The 24,922-nt window shown below is 41.3% G+C and overlaps 2 protein-coding genes across 2 annotated transcripts in view; one reads left to right on the top strand and one right to left on the bottom strand.

The window, feature by feature from the left end:
- The window catches only part of LOC109399616 (uncharacterized), a 578,312-nt gene that overhangs the window by 120,562 nt on the left and 432,828 nt on the right, over positions 1-24,922 (top strand). The window lies entirely within an intron of this gene.
- LOC109414016 (uncharacterized protein K02A2.6-like) lies at positions 22,503-24,874 on the bottom strand. Its single transcript, XM_019687740.3, has 3 exons — positions 23,851-24,874; positions 22,927-23,417; positions 22,503-22,864 (listed from the first exon to the last, which is right to left on the bottom strand). The coding sequence occupies exons 1-3, from the start codon at positions 24,872-24,874 to the stop codon at positions 22,685-22,687; spliced, it is 1,695 nt and encodes a 564-aa protein (XP_019543285.3). The 3' UTR covers positions 22,503-22,684.

The raw sequence follows: 24,922 nt of genomic DNA on the forward strand, positions 1-24,922 counted from the left end.
CAGTCGCGTCGTAAAAGTGATGTAAACAATTACATCATTTTCATGCAACAAATTAGCCGCTGCAGCTTGAGGGTGGGTCTAGCAATCGCTTGAACCGGAACCATAGATGAATCATATATAAGAAAATATTGGCATGGATTCGTACACTGATCCGTTGATTGTGAGGCATATCTCTTAGGGGCTGTCCATAAACCACGTGGTCATGAAGGGGGGGGGAGGGTTGGCCAATGATCATTTTGTATGGGCAAATAAAAAAAAATGTATTGACTAAAGACCACGCGGGGGGGGGGGGGGGGGGGTGGTTGTTTGAAAAGTCCCAAAAAAATGACCACGTGGTTTATGGACAGCCCCTTACCTCTCAGCTATTTCACCGAGTTAGAAGGAAGGTGATAAATTAGATACTGCTTCTAGGTATCTGCGGAATGGGTTTGTTGATACTTTCCAGTGCCAACCAGGGTGTGCATGATGAGTGTGATAATTGTTGGAAATCGATGTATCTGAATGAGATTACGTTCAAAAATGGATACATCGCCATAAATTACGCGCCTGAAAATTACAAAATTATTTGCTGTGCACGATGATCCGTAAAATACGGTAATTAACAGAATAAAATGGAATTTCACGTGTTATTTTGATCTATAATCCGTAGAAAATGCGCTGAGGAGTCATGCGATTCGGAAACATTGTGTTTTGTTGATGAATTATTTTGATTATTGGATTTCAGCCAAAACTTACTTTTTCATCTCTTTTGAAATGAAGCATTTGGTCCGCTCTGACTGCATACTATAATCGATTTCCACAGCTCAATCAAAATGAAATTTTACTATAACTCTCGTAAATTGTAACATTAAGCAAATTCGGGTAGAAGTGACATGTAACTGATGTAATTCCTAATCAAATACCTTAACCCTCTACTTCCCATGGTTGCTCTAGAGCACCATCGATTTTCGACGAACTCGAGACAAACGAAATCAGATGAATATGGTGCAATAGTTTTTAGAATATTATTATAATCTCATTAGGTAAACCCAACTCCCAACTACTTGTTTCAATAGTGGAACTATTGATAAACAATCAAAATACTATTGATTTAAAACTAAAATTTTTTTCGTTGATTTCGAAAAATTTGGCCAATTTGCAATAACTTTTGTTCAAGCACTTTCTTCGGAAACGCTTTCTTGGCATAGAAAAAGTCGTTCAAAGTTGTGGGAAGGAAAGGGTTAAAAATCATATTTTCATCAATTTTGTTACTTGGTCTCCTCTGACTTAAAGCCGACTAACTGTCCTTACTATAAGAATTTGATTGCTGATACTTTTAAGTAGGGCAAATGCAGAGAAAATATCTGTATGAATTCCAGATAAAATTACTTAAGGAATTAATGATTAATTTTCGGAAAGAGTATTCAAAATTATATTCAAAAAAAATCTTAGATGAGCCACAAGATGAATACTTATTCGAATATTGAAAGGAATGTTGAAAAATCGTGAGAGCAATCTACTAAAGATCCCGTGAGAAATCCCTGTTGAAGTCCCTGACTGACTGGAGTAATTTAAATATAAACTTTTGACGGTATTTATGAAAAACTCCTGGCGAAAAACCTTGAACCTTGAGAAAAAAAAAATCCCTGAGTAAAATCTCGGGGAAATTTTGAGACAGGTTTGGTAAAGAGTCTCAGGATAAATCCGAGTGGAATTACGTGAGAAATCTTTGAATAAATCCTGAAAGTCCCTTAAAATTTACTACACATCTGAAAGACGGCCAGCTATAGGCGAAACGATGAACGCGTGTGTATTAAGCAGAACACTGCCGAGGGAGACAACTTAAATTTCCAGTCGATCCAGGAATCTTTCGTAATATAAATTTCTTTGACTTTTTTGGCCAAAGGGTATCTTTGTTCCTGCTACAAGATAAACAAAAAAAAATTTAAAATGCTTGTTTACAGAGAAAGCTGTCGATTAAAAATTGTGGAATTGTTTTCCATTGAACACTGAGAAAATCCCGGATATCCTAAAGAAATCGCTTGAAGAATCTTTGGAAGGGGATAATTGAATCGGGACTAACTAAATTTGCTTGAACTAAAATCAATTGAAACAAAATGATTTAAAAATAGATAGTTCCTGAAAAAAGTCCGGAAAAAAATAAAAAATAAAAACCCAAAATTCAAAATTTTTAAAAATTTTAAAATTTCTGAACTTTTGAAATCATTCTCTCCCGATGTTCTCTTTTTGATCTACAGGATCATTTGGTTTTAAATAATTCACATAAAATCCACACATTCATTTAAAAGTCATTATCCGTTTTTCTTTTATTCTTAATGTTTTTGATTACACTACCCGTCATAAGTACGGTTTCACAAAAAGTATTGCAACAATATTGCATCACTCTGACTCACCTCGATATCTCTAAAACCAGCACACTTACAAAAATACTGCCTCCAGAAAAGTTGTCGCTTTTGAGCTTCTGAATAACTTTGCTGAAGACAGCATCTTTGTAAGTCCTCAGGTTTTGGAGATATCGAGGTGAGTCAGGGTGATGCAATATTATTGCAATACTTTGAAGTTTTTCCTGGAATCCTCCTGAAAACAACTGTTGAATTGCGGAATTCCTAGTTGGCCATTTTACTTTTTGTCTTATCCAGCTATCCGAATTTCCTGACTCAGTAATGTTCCAAGAAATGTGCGAAACTTTTGAAATATTGACGAACACTTCTTCAAGAGTGTTGGGGGCCATCCATAAACCACGTGGTCACTAGGGGGGAGGGAGGGGGTCTGCCAAAAGACCACGAAAAGCCATGGAGGGGGGGGGGGTGGGTCTCAACCAAACCACGTGGTTTTTTATTTGGTATTTCATTTTTCTTATCTGTTCCAAAAACATAAAATCAATTTGGATTTAATTCGCTTAGTTTATTTTTTCTGTCCACAGCACGAAAAACTGTGTTGTCCATTTAGAATCTGTACAAATAAACCACCTGTAGAAAAGAAATAATATCAGGATAGGTAATTTAGCGCACTTTAAAATTCCGTTAATCGAGTGGTTGGTCACCACCAATCTAATGCTGTGTACAAAAAGCGAGATTTTTTCAACGTGTTATACAAAATACAGATTAATGAAAAACTTCAAGGAAACTTTTTTTCCATTTTAAATACCTTTTTGTTTTTTTCTCATGAATACTTGAAAGTTGCATAATTCTAGCTAATTTGAGTACATCTGATCATTTGTGCAGTGTTTTGAATGGTCCAGTTTGCCTAAGATTCTGCTTCACATATTTCTTTTCTAGCAGAGTTAAAATAATGTACATACAGAAATACTACACAACTATTACAAAAACTAAATACTATACAATTATGTATTTTGATACTACTGAACATCTCCAGCTAACGTGGCTGATTCTTAAATCAGACTAAACCTTTATTTTTACATGTTCTGCTAACGAAGGAACGAAATGACATGCAATTGTGAATATCTTTCTCTTTACAGATCCCTCACTCACATTTTTGAAAAGCTGCCTCCTTCTTTGAGGCTGTCATCCTTGTAAAAATTCTAGCTATTTTCTTGAAGTGAAATTTAAGACGTATTTCCTTCTTCGGTCTGGTTCTATGTTCTCGCAGTAATTCGTCTTTGCCTCAATTAAAAATAGTGTTATTTGAACATTTTCACAGTTATTAATTGAAGTGCATGAGTGCGTATATTGTTTAGAAATCACAATGATACACTTTGTTGTTATTTTGTTGTGGTTATTTTTGATGGGATTTGACAAAAAAAAAAACGCAAATTAAAAAAACACGTGGTCCCCCGGGGGGTTGTATCCTGAAACCACGCAAGACCACGGTGTGGGAGCGGGGGTCTAAAATTCAGGAAAAAATGATCACGTGGTTTATGGACAGCCCTTGCCAAAAAATATCTGTAAAACCAAGCGTACATCAAAAGCTCTAATCGTACACTAAGCTCTACTTTAATACATGCCTGCCTAGGCAGTTAAAAAGGGCTAAAATATAAACGACTCATAAGAAAGTGATCATTCTTCATAAATAATTCCAAAAGTTCCAGTGAAGAAACACTGCAAGCAGTAATAAATAACAAAAGTTCCATAAACAAATGAAAAAATGCATAAATAAATCAAAAGTTTCCATAAATAATTGATTTTTGAGCAATTAGAAACGTCAAAAAAGCAATGAATAATTCAACTGTTGCAATAAAAAAAGACAATTTTCCCACCAAAAAACTTCGAATTTTCCATAAATAAATCCGATTTTTCCATAATAAATTAGAAAATTCACAATAAAAAAATATCGAAAAAGCAATAAATAATTCAAAAAGTGCAATAAACAAGAAATTAAATTATCAATAAATGTCAAAAAACGAGCAATAAACGTAAATGCAGTTTGAGGCAAATAAATATGTAGACCATGCGGCGAAGCCGCATAGAGGATTGGGAAACTGAGGGAGGCAGCAGAAGGCCGCCGAAGTTTCCGATATCCGATGCACCGCAACTGCATCGTTTCGGTTCTAGGCAAACCACAGATCCAAAAATTTGCCCGGTATAATGCAAACATAGATGTTGTCCCTTTTTTAGGTCCGACGAGCGATAGCGAGTTCGGACAGCAAGCAATTACTCGGTAAATTGATACGCAAGCTTTTCAGTCGTTTCAGTCATATAAGTGCGATTCAGCATTTCGCTGTCTCATACTTTCCTGCATATGTTTTTCATGGGTAATTCCGTCATTTTTTATTGCATTTTTTGAATTTTTTATTGCTTTTTCGATATTTTTTTATTGTGAAGTTTCTAATTTGTTATGGAAAAATCGGATTTATTTATGGAAAATTCGAAGTTATTTGGTGGCTTTTTTTATTGCAACAGTTGAATTATTCATTGCATTTTTGACTTTTTTAATTGCTCGAAAATCAATTCTTTATGGATACTTTTGATTTATTTATGCATTTTTTTATTTGTTTATGGAACTTTTGTAATTTATTACTGCTTGCACCCCTGTTTCTTCACTGGGATTTTTCGAATTATTTATGGGAAATTGTTTATTTATTATGGAACGTTTAATTGTCTGCCGTTAAAAAGCACCAGGCCAATTTCAATGCCAAATAAATTTCCAACTGAAAGCCTCCGCACGAAAATCTCCGGAAAGCATTTTTCATTCTCGACGTCTACAAGGGCGCACTGATTGTAACTTCAAACTGCTGCCGCCATATATTGGTAGTGAATCCAATCCGCCCCTCCTCACGAACCTCTCCCGACCCAACACAGTTAGCGAATTGAACACATCCCACCCATCCGAGTCCCTTTGGGCCCCAAAATCACAACCCATTTATCACCGGAGATGTCTCTACAGTTGGCAAGTCACAGTCAGTGTGTGTATAGTGTAGTGGTGCCATTCGTCCAGTTGTTGCGTGCCGACAGCCAGCCACCCATCTAGCACAGAACCAGAGCAGTGCAATAGGCTGAACTGGATGCTTTACGCCTTTTTAATCCATGCCGATAGTTTTTTTTGAGAATGGTGGAATTATGGCAATTTTCCACCATGTTCCTCGGTGGACTTTCTGCGTCAAATTGGCTTTTTTCCAGAACGTTGCTTGGCCAATCAATGGAATGGACTGGGAGACTGTAACAGGGGTTGTATTTCCGAAGGTCGAAGGGACGAAGTGCTGAAAAATATAGGCCAACAACCACTAAAAATGAAACACACACTGACACGGCCTGATATAACCATGATCAGTTTAGTTGTGCTTAAAGGTCATCAAAAACTCTTTTGAACATAGGCTTGTTTTCCAGCATTTTTTTATGTTATTTTTCCTTATATATTTTATCCGTTCTAATTTAGTTTTCTCCACAGCGTGGCGCTTTCAATACAGCAAATATTTATACTACCGATGAATAAACATTGTACATCATTTCGACGATTCCCATTTCGACCTTTGGTCCAGCATCCCCAGCATCCCATTCAAAGGTGCGTGTCTATAAATCAAAACCGATCCATGAAACCCCTTCGGACACCAGCCGACCAACTACCAACTACTAACTCATACCTTTGCGGAGGGAAACTGCTCTTTATTGGGAAAGCGTTGATTAAGGGCCGAATCGTGTGCTCGTTATGGGTGGAGTACGGAACCCAGGATTCACCACGCATTCGCCATTTATCACGCATCGCCGCCGCCGTGCCCCACACACTTACACTCCCGTTCAAAAGTTTGGGGTCACCCCCTCAAAAACATGTCATTTTTTAGGCCCATATCGCCACCAATTTGCGTCCGATTTCAAAACCCTAGGTTTCATTCAAAAGATAATAAGTCAAAGAAACTTTGAACATGATTTAAAAGAAACTTTTACAAAAAAAAATGTATGTAAACTTAACCCAAAGTTGCCAAATTTTCTAAAAAATAAATATAAACTTACGGCACTGTCGCTGGAAATTGAGTCGACCAAATTTTAAGATGAGAGCGGTAATATCACCCATTTTCTATTAGCTTTCAACTGCTTTTTACAGAACTTAGCTAAAAAATCTAGAAAAAAAAGTTATTAAGTAAATTATTCCTTGATGTCATCGACCAAAAGTTTGGGGTCACCCCTAAATAGGCTGTATCGGCCAAAAGTTTGGGGTCACTATCGTAAAACATGGAAAAGTGATTTGTTGATATCTTTGTCATCTTTCATTCGATTTTAATTTTTCTTGGCTTATTTGAAACAAAATGAGTAATACTTACTGCATAGACATTGAACCACACATATTTGTTGAAATTTACATACTAAAACTTAACGTAAAGTTGCCACATCTTTTGAAGCGTGGTAAAATGTGCTAACTTCACATAACATTCTTATATACAAAAATCGTTAAATACGGTAAGTTGAAGACATCAAACGTAAATTTAGTTAATTATCTTTGAAATGAGCCAAAAATAATTGTTCGTGGAGTTCGGTAGTCTTGAAGCAAAGTCGGTTTTTCGTAATTTTGGACAGCTCAAGCTACAAGATATATTTATTAGTTCACGTATTTCCCAATCCACCACTACTTACAATTTAGTGTCCGAACGTGTATATCAACGAACAAATCTGTAGTTCTATTATCAAATTATTACCTATAAAGGAAATTTTTAGTCGTAGAAACAATGATAATTCCAAATATCTTACGGTTTAAACAGCTTTCCAAATAAATTCAATAACTGTTTTAGTAAAGTCGTGATCTCTGTTATTTTCACAATTTGACTGTGTTAATCGTCAATAAAGGTGACATTAACCTAATCGTTTCTCATTCGTTGACATTCGTTCGTTGTGACGTTAGTTTAGCTCTTCACCCGAGGGGCTTACTGGTAACATCCTCCCCCGCATGTCGCACTCGGTTACAGAAGTGCGTCATCCTCTGTGAAGCCACCATACTCCTGTTATACATCCAATATCGCTAGTTTAGCGACAGCTCTTCTGAGGATCCCACTTGGTGTAGAAAAAAGTGTCTCCAATGATTCATCGTCGAGTTTGTCATCTACTGGGACTGCTGCATCCCAAATCAGGCGAACGTTGCCAGGTTTATTAGGATTCGTCACGACGTTCAATGGTAGGTACCACGTCCGCCGCAAGTCAAAGGTGTCAAACTCCTGTTTCGAGAGCTCATGGATGTACCCCTTTTTCTGAAATTCACCTATTTGTTTATGGACGGCTTCATATAACTCAGGATTCCTTTGTAGTCGTTTTCCCAAACAATTCAGACGTCGTTTCGCCATAGGCAAGCTGTCTGGTAACTCAACATAGTTGCTTTTCCATAAAATATCCGTTTCAAATTTACCGCAATCCGTCCGGATGGTGGTATTCTTCAATATTTTCCTGGCGCGCTGCTCTTCGAGGTCTTCTTGGATCGGAGCCGCCGCTATACCAAGATAATCCAATGAGATGAACTGATGAACGTACTCGTGAAGGTTGTCTGATATTGTTCGCGTGCGGATATGCATTTGCCGATGTTGAAACTGGTGTTCCCCTCCAAAGCCACCATAAACTGCCCAGCCGATGCGAGTTTTCGTTGCGATTGGCTCTCGCATACGACCCTCCCGTAGCTTTAGCGTTGAGAGGAGATGCGCATTGTCGATTCCAATCAGTATTCCTGGGGTAGCTGACTGAAAGCTTTGAACCGGTAGTTTCTTCAAATATTGGAATTGTTCTGCCAGTTGCTCGAAATCCAATGACTGTTGTGGTAATCCTAGTCCGTCCACGGTATACGCTTCACCCACTTTAAATCATTTGTTGCTTCCTAGTGCTGAAATTTCCATTTGAACCATCTGTGCGTTTGATATATTTTTGTTGATCCTGCTTGTCCATTGAATGGACAATGATTCTGTTCGGCCTTCCAATCCCAGAGATTCAGCAATGGAATTTTCAATTAAAATAACGGATGACCCGTCGTCGAGGAAGGCAAACGTATCAACCTTTCCGTATTTCCCATAGAGCGTCACAGGAAGGATTCGGAAAAGAACTGATGCAGTGGGTTTCCGATGGATGGTTACTGTGGCGTTGGTACCTCGCTCTGTATGCTTTGGATCCACGCTGGAGTCATAGTGAAGCAACCGATGATGCAGCTTCTGGCAGCCGTTGACTCCACATACTTCCCCTTTACACGGCCATCGCAAGTGTGGAGTTAAACACCGTCGACAAAGTCTGAACTCTTTAACCACGTTCCAACGGGCGTCCAAGCTGAGTTCCTTAAATTTTGAACACTGGGCTGCTTGATGACTTAGTGATTTACACGCAGGACACGGGTTCACTTCCTCAGTTTTTTCTCCCATTAAATCAGCCAAGTCGTCACCTTTTGCATTATACGATGCGCACTCAGGTTCCCCTCGTTCCATGGTCGTATGGGCATTTATGTACGCCTTCTCTTTGAGCTTTGGTCTGTCATCCTTTGTTGTCTTCTGATGAGCACTGGTCAGTGTGACGCTACTAGCGGCAGACGTAACACGGGACATGTATTCACTGAATACATCCAGGTCAACTACTGGCAACTGCTGTTGATACAAGGCCCAGTTGAACTTAACATTAGTAGGTAACTTGTCGACTAGCTCTTGCAATAATGTAGGATTTGACAAGTGCCAGTTCAACCAAACAGCCTTAAGATGTGCACAAAGATTTTGCACAACTAGCCCAAAGGATATTAACGTTTCCAGACGTTCAGGTTTCGGCGGAGGAGTAGTCCGAACCTTCTCGATCATAATGTGAACGATTTGCTCTGGCCGTCCAAACAGGATCTGCAATGTGGACAATACCTGCGGAACCGTGGATGGATGTAGCAAGAAGCTGCTTACCGCCTCCTTGGCGGGTCCTTGCAAAGCTCGCTGAAGCCGCAGCAAATTTTCAGCTTCGGAGTAGCCACAGGCGCTAGTTGAGTTAATGTAGCTACTGAAGAACAGTGGCCAGTCAAGGGGATCACCGTTGAAAGTAGGCAATTCCCTTGATAAAACTTGTCTGGGCAAAACACTTCTGAATGCCCCGGCAACCTCTGGCTTCCCACAGTTGTCGTCGCGGGAGGTATTGCCGGATGGTTTATTAAAAGTGGCAGGTAATGATCCGAATGTGGTGATGGGTCATTATTTGAAATTGAGGATTTTGGGGGAAGGTGTTCATCGTTTCGATACCGAGGTATGGAGGCGTTTGTTTCATTTCGATAAGGTGACTTGGAACTTACCAGAGGCGGATCATTTCGAAACCCTGTAGTTCCAGTGGAGTTTCCTAACTGAGGAGATGTCAGGTTCATTGGCGCTGACTGCTGTCGCTCCATGTGCGTGGTACTGCTAGGGCTAATCTCGACGGCACCGTCGAGCTGACGCTTCTGGCTAACCACCTGGAGTTGATCCGTCAGTCGTCTCTCTGCATCCTTCAGTCGGCGTATCTCCACATCACGTTGCTGCAATTCCTCGTGCCGCCGTAGTTCCATAGCTGTCTGCCGATCTGAGAATTCCTGCAGTTTCTTCTTCGTATCAGCTTCGTGTTTCCGAAATTTGTCTGTTTCAGAATCCTTCTGAAGTTGCAAACGTTTGATTTCATCCACCAGGTCTAATTCCCGTCTAATTCGTTTGTCTTGCGCCGAAGGGCGGTGTCAACTTGCCACTGGCCATAGGCACGGCGTGCATATGGTGAAGGTTTATCACAAAAAATTAGGCATCGCCAAATCCGCCGTTTTTCGAAAATATGGACTTCTAGCTTTCATTTAACGTGTTCCCCAAAAAAATCCACCGAGGGATCCCGAACAACTTTTTCAGAATACTGTTTTTCCCCATACAAAATGCACGGTTCCAAATTAATCCCTATTTCTACTTAACAAACATACCCAATTTTTGTATGAAAAAGTTCCCCCGATGGAATATTTCGAAGTTGGGCTTGAATGAAAGCTGGTAGCGTAAACTTTCACGTAGCGTAAAAATTAGCGATGCCCATTTTTTTGTAATAAATTTGTTCTACCAGACACACCGTGATAGGGTAATAGGACATTATTTGCAAGTTTTGGTAACGTGCCAGTGTATTTCACAGTTGGTTTTTGTTCTTCTAATAAATTTTGCAAAGAGTTGAGATTCACCAAAGAGATGGGTGGTGAAATCTGATTGATCTCCGACGCGACGTTGCCCCCAGCTGCTTCTCCGGGATCGCTTTCACCGAACGTGATGCTACCGGTTGTTCGAGTTTATGACAGCAAGCCTATTTCGATGGGATTCAATGGCTCAGCCTTTATGGGAAATGGATCTCTACTTGTGGTTTGCTCATTGCGGATAGGAGTAGAAGTGCATTGCTGGCCATGAGTGCCTACCGACTTTACTGGCGTATGATGAGTTGGCGTACATGGCTTCGACGTCTCTCCAACGACGCCCGTACCAGGATCACTGGCCGATTTCGCCTGATTGTCGATCCAATCTTCAATACGTTTTTCAGTCGTGCGGGCAGAGTGATGGCTCCGGATGCTAACAATTTCATCCTCTTCGTCCTGCTGGTTAAGCAGATCACGTTTCCGCGCCAAGTACTGCTTGTCGCGCTCTATTTTCTCAATAGCGGCTCTCTCACTCGATCTAACTGCTCCCGTCGCGTTTCCTCTTCCAATTTCCTCTCTTCCTCTAATAACGCCAGTTCACGGACTAATCGAGCTCTTCTTGTAGAGGTGCTAGACCGTCCACAGCTGGACGAGGGTGGAGGCGCACAAGAACGTGGAACGCAAGATTCACAGGTAAACTGGTCTGAACATTCGCTCCCTTTGGCGCATTCAACGTGATAAAATTTTGAACAGGTTTGGCATTGTAAACTACGCTCCGCATCGATAGGCCGATTACAGACGACACAGTTGTGTTCCACACTACCAGCGGCTGCAGATTCTGACGTCATGAACCTAACCATTCGGATTGTTTGTGGAACATCGTTTTCTGCGCTGCGAACAATGCCTGTTATCGCAACCTCGCATGTGTGGTTTGTACCGATAGGTTCACAAATGCCGGTGCCAATGTCATCATCTCGCCGCTGGCTCGCTGATGCCTTCGCCTTAGCATGGGAGCGCGTCTTCCTCGTCATAATGAAGGCGTTCGATAAATTCTTGAGATTTTATTCGTGGAGTTCGGTAGTCTTGAAGCAAAGTCGGTTTTTCGTAATTTTGGACAGCTCAAGCTACAAGATATATTTATTAGTTCACGTATTTCCCAATCCACCACTACTTACAATTTAGTGTCCGAACGTGTATATCAACGAACAAATCTGTAGTTCTATTATCAAATTATTACCTATAAAGGAAATTTTTAGTCGTAGAAACAATGATAATTCCAAATATCTTACGGTTTAAACAGCTTTCCAAATAAATTCAATAACTGTTTTAGCAAGGTCGTGATCTCTGATATTTTCACAATTTGACTGTGTTAATCGTCAATAAAGGTGACATTAACCTAATCGTTTCTCATTCGTTGACATTCGTTCGTTGTGACGTTAGTTTAGCTCTTCAACCGAGGGGCTTACTGGTAACAATAATTAAAATTGAACTAAAGATGACGAAGATATCACCAAATCACTTTTCCATGTTTGACGAAAGTGACCCCAAACTTTTGGCCGATGATATCAAGGATTAATTTACTTAATAACTTTTTTTCTATATTTTTTAGCTAAGTTCTGTAAAAAGCAGTTGAAAGCTAATAGAAAATGGGTCATATTACCGCTCTCATCTTAAAATTTGGTCGACCCAACTTCCAGCGACATTGCCGTAAGTTTATATTCATTTTTTAGAAAATTTGGCAACTTTGGGTTAAGTTTACATACAAAATTTTTTGAAAAAGTTTCTTTTAAATCATGTTCAAAGTTTCTTTGACTTATTATCTTTTGAATTAAATCAAGGGTTTTAAAATCGGAGGTAAATTGGCGGAGATATGGGCCTAAAATAATAACATGTTTTTGAGGGGGTGACCCCAAACTTTTGAACGGGAGTGTAGGTAATCTGCCAATGGACAGAATCGGTTCGAGTGGGCGCATATGCGGTGCGTTACGACCGGCGATTTTGCAGGTTGTCAGCGGAGTGGATTTGTGGGTGGCCTGGCCACCGCCGCCCGCCCTCCAGCTTTGATTTGTGGACCACGGCGAATAAATTTGCGCCAAATGATTTTTCGGGAGCATCCGAACTTTCGATAGGTACCTACCTAAATAGTTCGCCGATAAATTAGTGCTGTGGTTTTGGTTCTGGTTGGGGTGGAGCCACTTTGGATGATAAACTGGGTTGTTGCTGTGCAAAGGTGGATTTAGGTTATTTAGTAGTTCCGCTGTTGCGAACTGTTGTGTATAATTAATTAGTAATAATTTCCTTTTCATTTTGTCTCATTCACAGGTACGAATGGCTGTGGTTTTGTGGTTTCAGGTGAGCAATTTGACAACTCGTATTAGGAGTAGACCGCTGGCTTAAATACGAGGAATACATTATTAGTTTACAAAATAAAACAAAAGTCCTGAACTTCTATCAACAATCGATGTTTTATTGAGCTGCTTTCAAAATTGTGCTAAAAAACCAGTTTTTGAGTTAAAGCTGAAAGACGAGTTTTACACTGTATAAAAATAGGGATTTTATATAGGCTTCGTGTCGCAAGCCGAAATCTGTATGTAGGGATAAGGACGGGAGCCTTCTGACGGCCAAACATGAGGTTATCGAAAGGTGGAAGCAGCACTTCGACGAGCACCTGAAAGGAGAAAAGAATGTTGGCACTGGGGATCAAAGCACAGCGGACTATGTTGGTGTAGCAGAGAACAAGAATGAACCAACTCTCACGCTGAGAGAAGTTAAGGATGCCATTCACCAGCTCAAAAACATCAAAGCGGCTGGTAAGGACGGTATCGCAACAGAACTCATCAAGGTGGGCCCGGAAAAGTTGGCCATCTGTCTGCATCGGCTAATAGTTAAGATCTGGAAAACCGAACAGCTACCGGGGGAGTGGAAGGAAGGGGTAATCTGCCCCATTCACAAGAAAGGCGACCATTTGGAATGTGAGAACTTCAGGGCGATCACTATTTTGAATGCTGCCTATAAAGTGCTATCCCAGATCATCTTCCGTCGTCTGTCACCTAAAACAAATGAGTTCGTGGGAAGTTACCAAGCCGGATTCATCGACGGCCGGTCGACAGCGGACCAGATCTTCACCGTACGGCAAATCATCCAGAAAAGCCGTGAATAACAGATCCCAACGCATCACCTGTTTATCGACCGCATAGAGCTACGACAAATTATGGACGAAAACAGCTTTCCCGGTAAGCTTACCAGACTGATAAGAGCAACGCTGGACGGTGTGCATAACAGCGTAAGGATTCCGGATGAACTATCCAGTTCATTCAAATCTCGACGAGGACTGCGACAAGGTGATGGACCTTCCTGCCTACTGTTCAATGTCGCTCTGGAAGGTGTTTTGCGACGAGCCGGACTCAGCAGCCGGGGTGTGATCTTCACCAAATCTGGCCAATTAGTCTGTTTTGCGAATGATATTGATATTTTTGCTAGAACATTTGGAACGGTGACAGAACTATGCACGCGCCTGAAACGTGAAGCAGCAAAGGTCGGACTGGTGGTGAATGCGACTAAGGCAAAGTGCATGCTGGTACAGGACAAGCCTTGGCAGCAATGTTACGATAGACGGAGATACTTTCGAGGTGGTAGAGAAATTCGTCTACCTTAGTTCCTTGCTAACGGCTGCCAGTAATGTGAGCCGTGGAATACGAAGGCACATCATCAGTGGATGCCGTGCCTACTATTTATGGGCTCCAGAAGAAACTGCGGTCAACAAAGATTCACCCCGCGCCAAATGTACCATGTACAAGACGCTAATAAGACCGGTGGACCTCTATGGACACGAGACTTGGACCATGCTCGAGGAGGACCTGCAAGCACTCGGAGTTTTCGAGCGACGCGTACTAAGAACGACCTTCGGTGGCGTGCAGGAGAACGGTGTGTAGCGGAGAAGGATGAACCACGAGCTGCACTCTACGGTGAACCCAACATCCTGAAAGTGGCTAAAGCTGGACAGATACGGTGGGCAGGGCATGTTGCAAGAATGCCAAAGAACAACCCTGCAAAGTTGGTGTTCACGACAGATCTGGTTGGCACAAGAAGCCGTGGAGCACGATTGGCAGATCAGGTACAGCGTGACTTGGCGAGCATCGGGCGTGGCCGAGGATGGAGAACGGCAACTACAAACCGGGAATTATGGAGAAATATTGTTGATTCACTGTTATCTTGAATTTAATGTTATACTTAATGAATTAATGAATGAATAGGTTTCGTTTTATGTGAAATAGAGATTTTTAAGCTGCAGAAGCCATTTTATTTTTGTATGGGTTACACATTTTTGAAAAGAGTGATACAGATTTTTTAAAAAATATCTGGCATCCCTGGCCCTAATCTTGCCCTCATCCTACAATGATCGCGTGGTTTATGGACGGCCTCAATATTACTTACAAGTAAGTAATTAAGTCAATATTACCAAGAATGCCGCCGGGGTCCGTGGCGTAGTGGCTACACGTTCACTTCATAAGTGGATGGTCATGGGTTCGATCCCAGCCCCGGCACTTGCAATTTTTCGTCAGTTGCTCTTCCCACCGAGAGCAGCTGACACCTGACCCTCTTCTGAGCATATGCTCTAACGGACCCGGAAACTTGGATATCGGCTAACAGGAACTCATAATGGACCCCCAATCAGACTGGAAATGGAACAAGAGCCATACAGCAACACCGTGCTCATCATTCTACCTTGGACAGAGTAGAAAAGTGACAGCAGCGCAAAGGCTACCAGTTCGAGATAGAATTAGAATAGCATACATTTAGGCCCTGTACAAAAAGTATGTGCAGCCGCCAATTGGAATCGCTCACGCAGTGTCCTAGTGGACAAAAGAGCTGTAAATTAGTTTAAGTGGTTGAAGAATAAAAAAAATACTAAGAATGCAGCATGATGCATGTTCAGTTAACCTTCCAGCGCGCGTGCCATCAAACAACCGAAACTGCACCGCGCTCGCACTGTATACGGAAAGCGAGGTTTTTTGGTAGTGTTGTACTTTTTACAACAGCGCGCGCGCTGAAGGGTTAATGTCAACATCGAGATGCATTTTCATCCCAAACCGTTTAACCGTTCTTTAAAACGGTACTTTCGAAAGTATGAGCTTTGTACCTCCAAATACCTCATCCTTAATCACAATTCGGGGTAATGGCTTCCAGTCTCTTTTAATTAACCTTCACGTACCCGACCCCCAACATCTCATTTTCAAATTGCTGGCATTTCGTCAATTTTCATCCAACTTTTTTTAAGTCGCCCTTAATCGATCATAAATTGGTGCAAGTTTATTACACTCAAGTGGCCATTCAACATCTGAAACTATTCCGGAGATATTCCGGATTGTATTGGGGTCAGGGAGAGTGCCGAAAAGGCTAAAAAAGATTATTTTGTGTGTTATTGTGTTTGAACCATCGATTTTCAGCGGAATTTCCATTGCAAACAATAAAACACAACTGCGATAAGCAGATTTGCATAAGTTGACCCATCCGGATCACCGTGACAGGTTCCGCGGGGGCCTCATTGGGGTCACTTCTGGTTTTCATCCAAAACATGTCGTGCGATATATCAAACTTCATGATATCGAATGACTGAGTCAGAAACGATACCCTAAGGTCTGTTTTAACTAATATGGCCACCCTGGAACATCTAGCATAGGTTCCACGGGAGTGACATCGGGGACATTTCTGGTTTGCAACTAAAACATGCCGTGCGACTTATCAAACTTCATGATTTCAAGAGAATGGGGCTGAAAAAAATGACTGAAGTATGAAGCAACTGATATGGCCGCTCCGGAACACCTGAAACAGGTTCCGCGAATGCCACTCAAGCACAATAACACACGAAATAATCACTTTTGGTCATTTGGCAAAACAAACAACTCGCACACCCCCTGACCCCAGTACAATCCAGAATATCTCCGGAATGGTTCCGGATATTACATGACCACTTGAGTGTAATAAACTTGCACCAATTTATGATCGATTAAGGGCGACTTAAAAAAAAATCGGATCAAAATTGACGAAATGCCAGCATTTTCAAAATGAGTTGTCGGGGGTCGGGTATGTAAAGGTTAAAAACGGATTCTTATGTTTTCATCCGACGTTTCGGACACATTAATCACAATGTGTATCTCCGTGCTCTACGACCGCCAATTTTCCAACACGTTCCGAAGTGCTCGTACCTGAACGTGTAGGACCCTGAGGAGAAGGATTTCGTCGATCGCAATATCCGTCCGAATACCTGCGTGGTTCCTTGATCGGGACGTGTACCACCGAAGAAAAGTTGTGTCGTCGTCTGATACCAATCACCAATTCGTTTGCTGGCTCCAAGGCCGAACGTCACACGCTATGTCCAAAGGGAAGTATTATGAAAAGTAAATGTACCTCAAAGTTTATTCGCTGGAACCGTTTTTTTGGACCTCTAGATTCAGAATATGTGCGATTTAAAAATTAAAATTTGAAATTAACCTTAAAATGACTTTTTTCGCCATTCGTATGGACAGGAAAAAAAATCAAAAAAATCGAAAAATATCGAAAAACCCAAGATGAAATATTTTAAACCGCACAGATTCTGAAACTACAGGTCCAAACCTACGATCCTATGGAATAACATTTGAGGTACATTCGGTTTTCATAATACTTCCCTTTGGACATAGCGTGCGTCAGTCCAGGAGATTCCGTCTCTAGAGTAAGTAGGGTCTGGGACCATTTGGGCAGAAGCACCTATTTTGGGCACTTGTTGCTATAAGTCAGTCAATTTTGAACCGATTGACTTGATTTTTGAGACACTATCAGATACGCACAGTATCTAGCCATGTTCAAAAATTCAAGTCAATCGGTTTGAAATTGACTGAGTTATAGCAGCAAGTGCCCAAAATAGGTGCTCCTGTCCAAATGGTCCCAGACCCTACCACCAATTAAAAAATCTCCAATCAGAGCTGTGGAGCTGCCGTTGCATCCGCTAGGCGGATCATAAGGATTCGAGTGAGCACATTCCCCACGCCATCTGTTGGAGTATCCGCAGCGTAGGTACGTTACCCCGACACGCGCTTGCACGTGGTGAGCGTATTCCAACCCGAGAAGTAGTTCCACAGTTTGCATCAAGGAACAAGTTGTCTGAGGCCTTCAAGATGGACCGACATGACACTGTTTTGTACGACCAAAACACCGTTTGGAGATCATCCGTGGACCCTCAAGTACTGAAGGAGTTTACGTCGCTCTCACGTCAGCGAGAACACGTGAACTTGAAGCTAGCTCGAGTAGATAACGCACTTGCTGCCACCCAAAACAAGGTTAGCCAACCACGACTTAGGACTTACCTGAAGAACGTAGAGGACGCCTACGCCGAGTTCAAGGCTGTGCACAACCAGCTGATCACATTCGTTCCCGAGGAGGCTCTACGAGAGCAAGAAGAAGTATACTTCGACTTCAAGGAGAGATACAATCTTGCCCGCTTGACTATTCGTGACTTGTTAAACGCTCATGCGACGCATCCTTTGATTGCTCCGATCCTCACTGTTATTCACAACTACAGATCCGACTGGCGAAAGCTTAATTCGACACCTACATTTCAAAAGGGCGTAACTGCTTTTGAAATCATCACCTTCTTTTAAAGCTGTGGATCATGTGTTATGATTTCCATGTTTTTCACAACAAGTACCAGATGGGAAAAACTCTCCTCTTTCCGACAACCACGGTGGTTTGAGTGTAAGGGAGGCCGTACGACATACAGCTTTGAAAGAAGGTATTACTTCCAAATGCAGTTACGCCCTTTTGAAATGTTGGTGCCGAATTACCCAGCATATGCAGATAACAACCCAACGCCTGCAAAGCTACAGGAGGATCGCAAATTGCCGCGTCACGAAGATCCAAATTTCCTGGTGCAGGACAACTGTGAGTTCACCCCGCAACGTTCGCAGTTCTCATTGGATCAACATCCGAAGAGCTTACTTCCACGATTAGAGTGCCTCAACCGACGTAGATCAGAGGATTGTTTCTCACGCCGACCAATTCCAGAGTATGAAGTGCAGTTCGAAGTCCCAAGTCGCTCCTAATTCGATATACTGCAGCTTTGATGGATCTTCCGAAACTCTAATTCTGCAACCCGCAGCCATCGACAAAGAGTTTGAGCAACCGATCAACGCCTTTGTGAACGTAGCCAAGCAACCAACGACACAACGACAAACATGGGTTCCGCCAATCAAGAAAGATCTTAATGCTAATTCCGACCTTGCCGAGAAATGTCCTGAAGTTTATCTAAGCGTCAACTTGAAACCGAAGCGAAACGATGAGAGTAGGAGTGACCGCTCAGAGACCGACTCACAGCAGTTGCAGAGCGAACTCGCTTACGACCACGACCTAGAAAAGAGACCGTTCCGATCCAACCGACAGAGAGTTGCTCCGACATCGCACCATCGAGAGTCCATACAACATTTCGTCTGTCACAGTTCGACCTTCCAAATATCTGACCAGCACACACCGAAGATGTTCACCGACCAGCACATTGAAAGTCGAACAGATAGCGACCAGAATCAATACGGCCGACCCAACTTTTTATGATTGTAAATAGTAGCTCTATCTTTCCTCTTTTAAAAAACACTTCGTTTTGAGGTGGTTTTTAGAGAAACTTTCTAGTTATAACGGTTTAAATAAGCCACCATTTTACCAAAATCGGCTTATTCTCAATGTACACAGTTCGAGAGCTCTCAACTTTAATAAGGTCAATAACGGCGCCGGCCACGTCCTTACGGTCATCGAGGATGGAAGGGAATGTTAGTAAGACAAACGTTGTTATAAAGACCGCGACTCGCTGCATCTCCACGTTTGTCTCAGGAAGGAATTTTTTGTTAGTAGGGTAAGGTACATTGTCAGTCCGGGAGTCACCTATGGTTGGTGATATGATTTGACAATGGATCAATATACACAAACCGCCGTTAACAACCGACCACTTTTCGACGCAAGAACTAGGCAAAAAGAAAATTCTATCGCGCGTCTCCACTCCACTAGGGAGCAGAAACCTTTAGTCTATTCCACACAGAAATACACTGAACGCGACTCACTTGTCGGCGCCCAGATTTTTTTTCTCGACCGGTGAACCCGAACTAACATTTTTCACTCTTTTGTGTAAATGCAAAAAATGAAAAAAAAATGAAAGAAAATATTTATTATCAACTAAAAGTGTATTGGAAACTGGCGCCGATGGGAAGCGAAAAATTCGGAATCGACACAAACCACGGCGCGCCCACCGCACACTCGTCCCGTCGTCGGAGCCCCGCAGAAAGAAGAGAAAAAAAAATCGCAAAAATCTAGCAAAGCGAGCGCGCGAAGCTTTGCTGCTGCCGAACTACCGCACACTACTCTTGTTATGGTTCTAACTATTTGAGTAACCAAATATATTTTTCTTACTTTTTAGTGAGGACTTTCAGAAAATCGCCACTTAAAACATTTTTGAAGACATGGTGTAAATAGTGGGCCGGTCTCAGCTAGAATTACTCAAGGATTTATTCCAGTAAAATAAGTATCGTTATTGAGTCATTGGTGGTGTAAATGTTGTAAACATTGCTTACTACTTTTCGGTATGCTTCTTTGCAGTTACAAATGGAATATTTCTTCATTGCAGCCATCTCAAAATGGTCGAAAAATAAAATCATGGTTTATAATGACGTCGGCAGGAAAAGTACCCGAGCAGGAACGAATAACTGACACATAACTGCAGCACACCAAAGTCAGGTATCATACCAGGACATGGTATTGGTCGGTTATCGTTGTATTGAAAATAACTTACTTTGGTATTTTGTAGGTATTGAAAAAAATACCTCAACGAGGTATTGGTTCGGTGTTAAGGACTGCTTGAGGTATTATTCAATTATGGAAAAATCGCCAATTATTATTTAGATATTGCCATACCTGGTGTCATTATTCACGTGTTATGCACAGAATACACACCAGTTATTATTTTAGGTATTTTACCTCTTATGCAGGGCTTCTTAATACCTCATTCAGGTTGTAGGTATTCGGTTTTACATACCTGAGTTTGTTATTCTTCAGTAATTTTATCCTGCTCGGGTACTGGTAGCGATGACGATGGGAAGGAAATTCGCGATTTCCTGTGCTTCTTCAACGTCTGAGTGGACACCATCCCCCTGGGAAGAAGTTTACGAAGACACGAAGCAAGACCAATATCTCAAACGATAATCGAACATGGGGAAGACATTGAATAAGCGAAAAACGACGACCAGAGTGGCCATCAAGTGTATTATCTCAGTAAATATTTCGACTACAAAAGATAACAGTAAATATTGATGCTACTTTTATGGTTGGCTCAAGCAAGCGAACACGATTCGATTTAGAGGAGACTTTGGTGGATTTTTTCTGGTTTAGGCAAATTAGAGCTTGAGAATCGAAATCAGTTTCTTTTTCTCACAAAACATAATTGGCTATCTGCTTCTTATTGGCGTAACGTTTCAACCGAAAAAAAAGTCTGTTCTCAGCTCGATTACATAAATGGTTTTGAAGCTGACGCATACACGAAATCATTTAGATATTTGTCACTCCATTTAGGCATCACAATTTTATAAGTTTTGATTAAAAAACAGGGACGCCTTTACTACCGCATGCCGTAATGTTGTCCCATGTTAATAGGGATTTCCACAGAAAATGACAAAACCATGCTGTACACGGAATTTTCTTGCTTCCAGTAGGCTAATCTCTCTTTGAAGGAAGCATGTGCTTATACACCAACGTATTTGATACGTAAAATTAACGTATTCTTAACAAACTTCAGCCCGAAGTTTATAACTATGTCCTGTTGATGTTTTCCATATCATCTTGAATTGAAGGAAAACAATGATTCAAAACTCTAGTGCAATCAACGTTCAATTTACGTTACTCTAACTTGTGGTTAGGTTGATAAGATTTTTCAGTGACTTGTTATTGCCATACATACACTCCCGATCAAAAGTTTGGGTTCACCCCCTCAAAAACATGTCATTTTTTTAAGCCCATATCTTCGCCAATTTGCGTCCGATTTCAAAACCCTAGATCTCATTCAAAAGATAATAAGAAACTTTGAACATGATTTAAAAGAAACTTTTTCAAAAAATTTTGTATGTAAACTTAACTCAAAGTTACCTAATTTTCTAAAAAATAAAAATAAACATACGGTAGTGTCGCTGGAAGTTGGGTCGACTAAATTTTAAGATGAAAGCGGTAATATGACCCATTTTCTATTAGCTTTCAACTGCTTTTTACAGAACTTAGCTAAAATATCTAGAAAAAAGTTATTGAGTAAATTAATCCTTGATGTCATCGACCAAAAGTTTGGGGTCACCCCTCAAAATGATGTATCAGCCAAAAGTTTGGGGTCACTATCGTAAAACATGGAAAAGTGATTTGTTGATATCTTTGTCATCTTTCATACAATTTTAATTCTTCTTGGCTTATTTTTTGAAACACAATGACTGATACTTACTGCATAGACATTGAACCACACATATTTTTTGAAATTTACACTAAAACTTAACGTAAAGATGCCTTATTTTTTACAGTGGGGTTTTTTTTTTTTTTTTTTCCTCCCCTGCTGGGGAAATTAAGCCACTGCGTCCAATAGGCTGAACTTTTGTGGCATTCACAGTGGGGTTAAATGTGTTATGTAAAGTTACATAACATTTTTATATACAAAAATCGTTAAACACGTTAAGTTAAAGACATCAAACGTAAATTTAGTTAATTATCTTTGAAATGAGCCAAAAAGAATTAAAATTGAACTCTAGATGACGAAGATATCACCAAATCACTTTTCCATGTTTTACGAAAGTGACCCCAAATTGTTGGCTGATACATCATATTGAGGGGTGACCCCAAACTTTTGGTCGATGACATGAAGAGTTAATTTACATAATATTTTTTTCTAGATTTTTTAGCTAAGTTCTGTAAAAAGCAGTTGGAAGCTAATAGAAAATGGGTCATGTGGTAGCGACTGCTTGACACGAGGTGTAGAGTAAGACTGACGAAGCCGAGTTGACTGTCTCGCGACTTGCCCGAAACACACATACTCATAGACGAAGACCAAGGGTACCACATCTACCCTTTTTTATTTATACTTTTAAGCTTTAATCGACAATAAACTAGATTTTAACATTTGAAGTATTCTACTCTACTGATTGAAAAGTCTTAATTTTAACTGAAACTTAAGGACTGTAACGACACTTCGGTTTCGGTATTCGAGATGATCTACGGACCGGAACTGCATCTTGATAGTCCCCGATTTCTGTTCGATCTGCTCCGTAGCAATCAATGGACTCGCGTGGTGAAACGGGTGTTGTACCTGTGGCGACTAAAGGCTTCATTAATATCAGTTTTTGTTCTAGTTCACTACCTTAGTATGTTCCGACTTACGTGAGGTGGACTAATCAATGCTTCCATCTGATGATCCACTGGATACTCCCGCCGAGGCGTCATGTTCAGAGGTTCTGTGATCTTGCGCAAATGAGATGTATTACGTTCGTAGCGTTTATCATTTTCATCCGATTCGATCGTGACATTTGTACCTTCTTTGTCTACAACCAAGAACTTCTCTTTGTGGAAGTCGGTGGAGAGCTTGTCTTTCGGTAGCAGGTTCTTCATCAAAACTTTGTCACCGATTTCTATCTCGCTACGTTTCGCTCCTCGCCTATTGTCCTCTCGTATTTTTCCTTCGAATTTCTTTTGAGTGTCACGATCGCGGAATTCGGTACTTGGTGGTGTTGAGCTGAGGTCATCCAATTGGGGTAGTTTATAGCGGAGTTTCCTGTTTTGGAGAAGTTCACTCGGTGCTTGGCCAGTCACGCTGTGAGGCGAATTGTTATAAAGGATCAGGTAGTCGTCGAGCTCCGTTTTCCAATTGGGTTCTTTAGGGGTATCCGGATTAATTCATAATCGGATTCCCCGCCCTAAAATTAGTCGAAATCCAAAATTTCATATTTTTTGGACATCGGGAACTATTTTTAAAATGCATTTAAAGTTTGTATGGGGAAATTTTTTTGTTCGAGTCGAACTGTCATTTTATCGATTGAACTGTCATTCTATCCACGAAAATTGAAACTGTTTTGTTAATTTAACCATCAAAACAAAAGTATTGAGATCCAATAAAATCACATTATACTCAGAAAAATGAGCTCTTTCGATTAGGCTATAGAAAATAGCAATATTTTATTCACTAAACAACCCAATTGCCGTAGAGGGCGTTAGATATCTTCAGTCGTTTCAGTAAGGATCTGTTTTGCCGCTCGACCTCGCCGTTGGCTTGCGGCCAGTAGGGTGTGCTGTGATTCAAATGAATACCTAACGTTTTGCAGAAATTTCCAAATTCCTTGGAAACGAACTGTTTGCCATTATCCAAGGTGATTGTTCTCGGATAACCCCACGTTCTAAAGATCCTTTTTAGCCTCAGAATCGTCTCCTGCGCTGTGATTTTGGTCATGATTTCAAGCTCCATATACCTGCTGTAATAATCGATTATTGCAAGGATATATTCGCCGCTAGGCATCGGACCGAGAAAGTCGATCGCCAGATCAATCCACGGCTTTTCTGGTAGCGACCGTCTGCTCATGGGATCCGGTGGATTCGCACAATGCACTAAACGGCATCCCTCGCAAGACTCGCAGAGCTTTACTGTCTCTCCGTCCATGTTGGGCCACCAGTATTTGTCACGCAATCGACTTTTCATAACTGATTGGCCAGGATGGCCCTCGTGCGCCAGTTGGCACATACGACTACGCAATGTCCGAGGCACGACCAGTTTTGAACCTCTCATGACCAACCCGTTTATGTAGCTCAGTTCGTTCTGAAATGCGACGTACGGTTTCACTACCGAGTTTCCCCAGTCGTGTGTCATAATCGCCTTCTGTACTGCGCTCAGTTCTTCGTCACTTTTGGTTTCCTTCACAACTTCTGTTATATCGATGGCAGCGGCTTCTTGTATCGCTTTGATTTCAACTTCCGTGTTTTCATCGAAATCATCATCCCGATCATCAATCAAAACAGCCAACGTCTCAACCGCGATTCTTCGTATAAAAACCTCTGACTCTTCATTCCAGGAAACATCATCCACGTGAGAAGCCAATCTAGACAGGCAATCAGCCAGATTGGCTGAGCCCTTGCGGTAAACCACATTAAACGTGAACGCCTGTAGCCTTAGAAGCCACCTTTCGATCCTCAGAGTCGGCCTGGATGTTCTGGTGAACACTGTTTCTAGCGGTCGATGATCAGTTTCGAGCTCGAACGTGATACCGATCAAGTAAATTCTGAACCGCTCAACGGCCCACACAATAGCAAGAGCCTCTTTCTCGATCGGGGGATACTTCATCTCGGTCTCTGAAAGGCTCTTTGAGGCGTAGCTGATGACTCTTGGCTT

This window comes from Aedes albopictus, chromosome 3 (genome assembly GCF_035046485.1).
Source record: "Aedes albopictus strain Foshan chromosome 3, AalbF5, whole genome shotgun sequence".
Taxonomy (NCBI): Eukaryota; Metazoa; Arthropoda; class Insecta; order Diptera; family Culicidae; genus Aedes; species Aedes albopictus.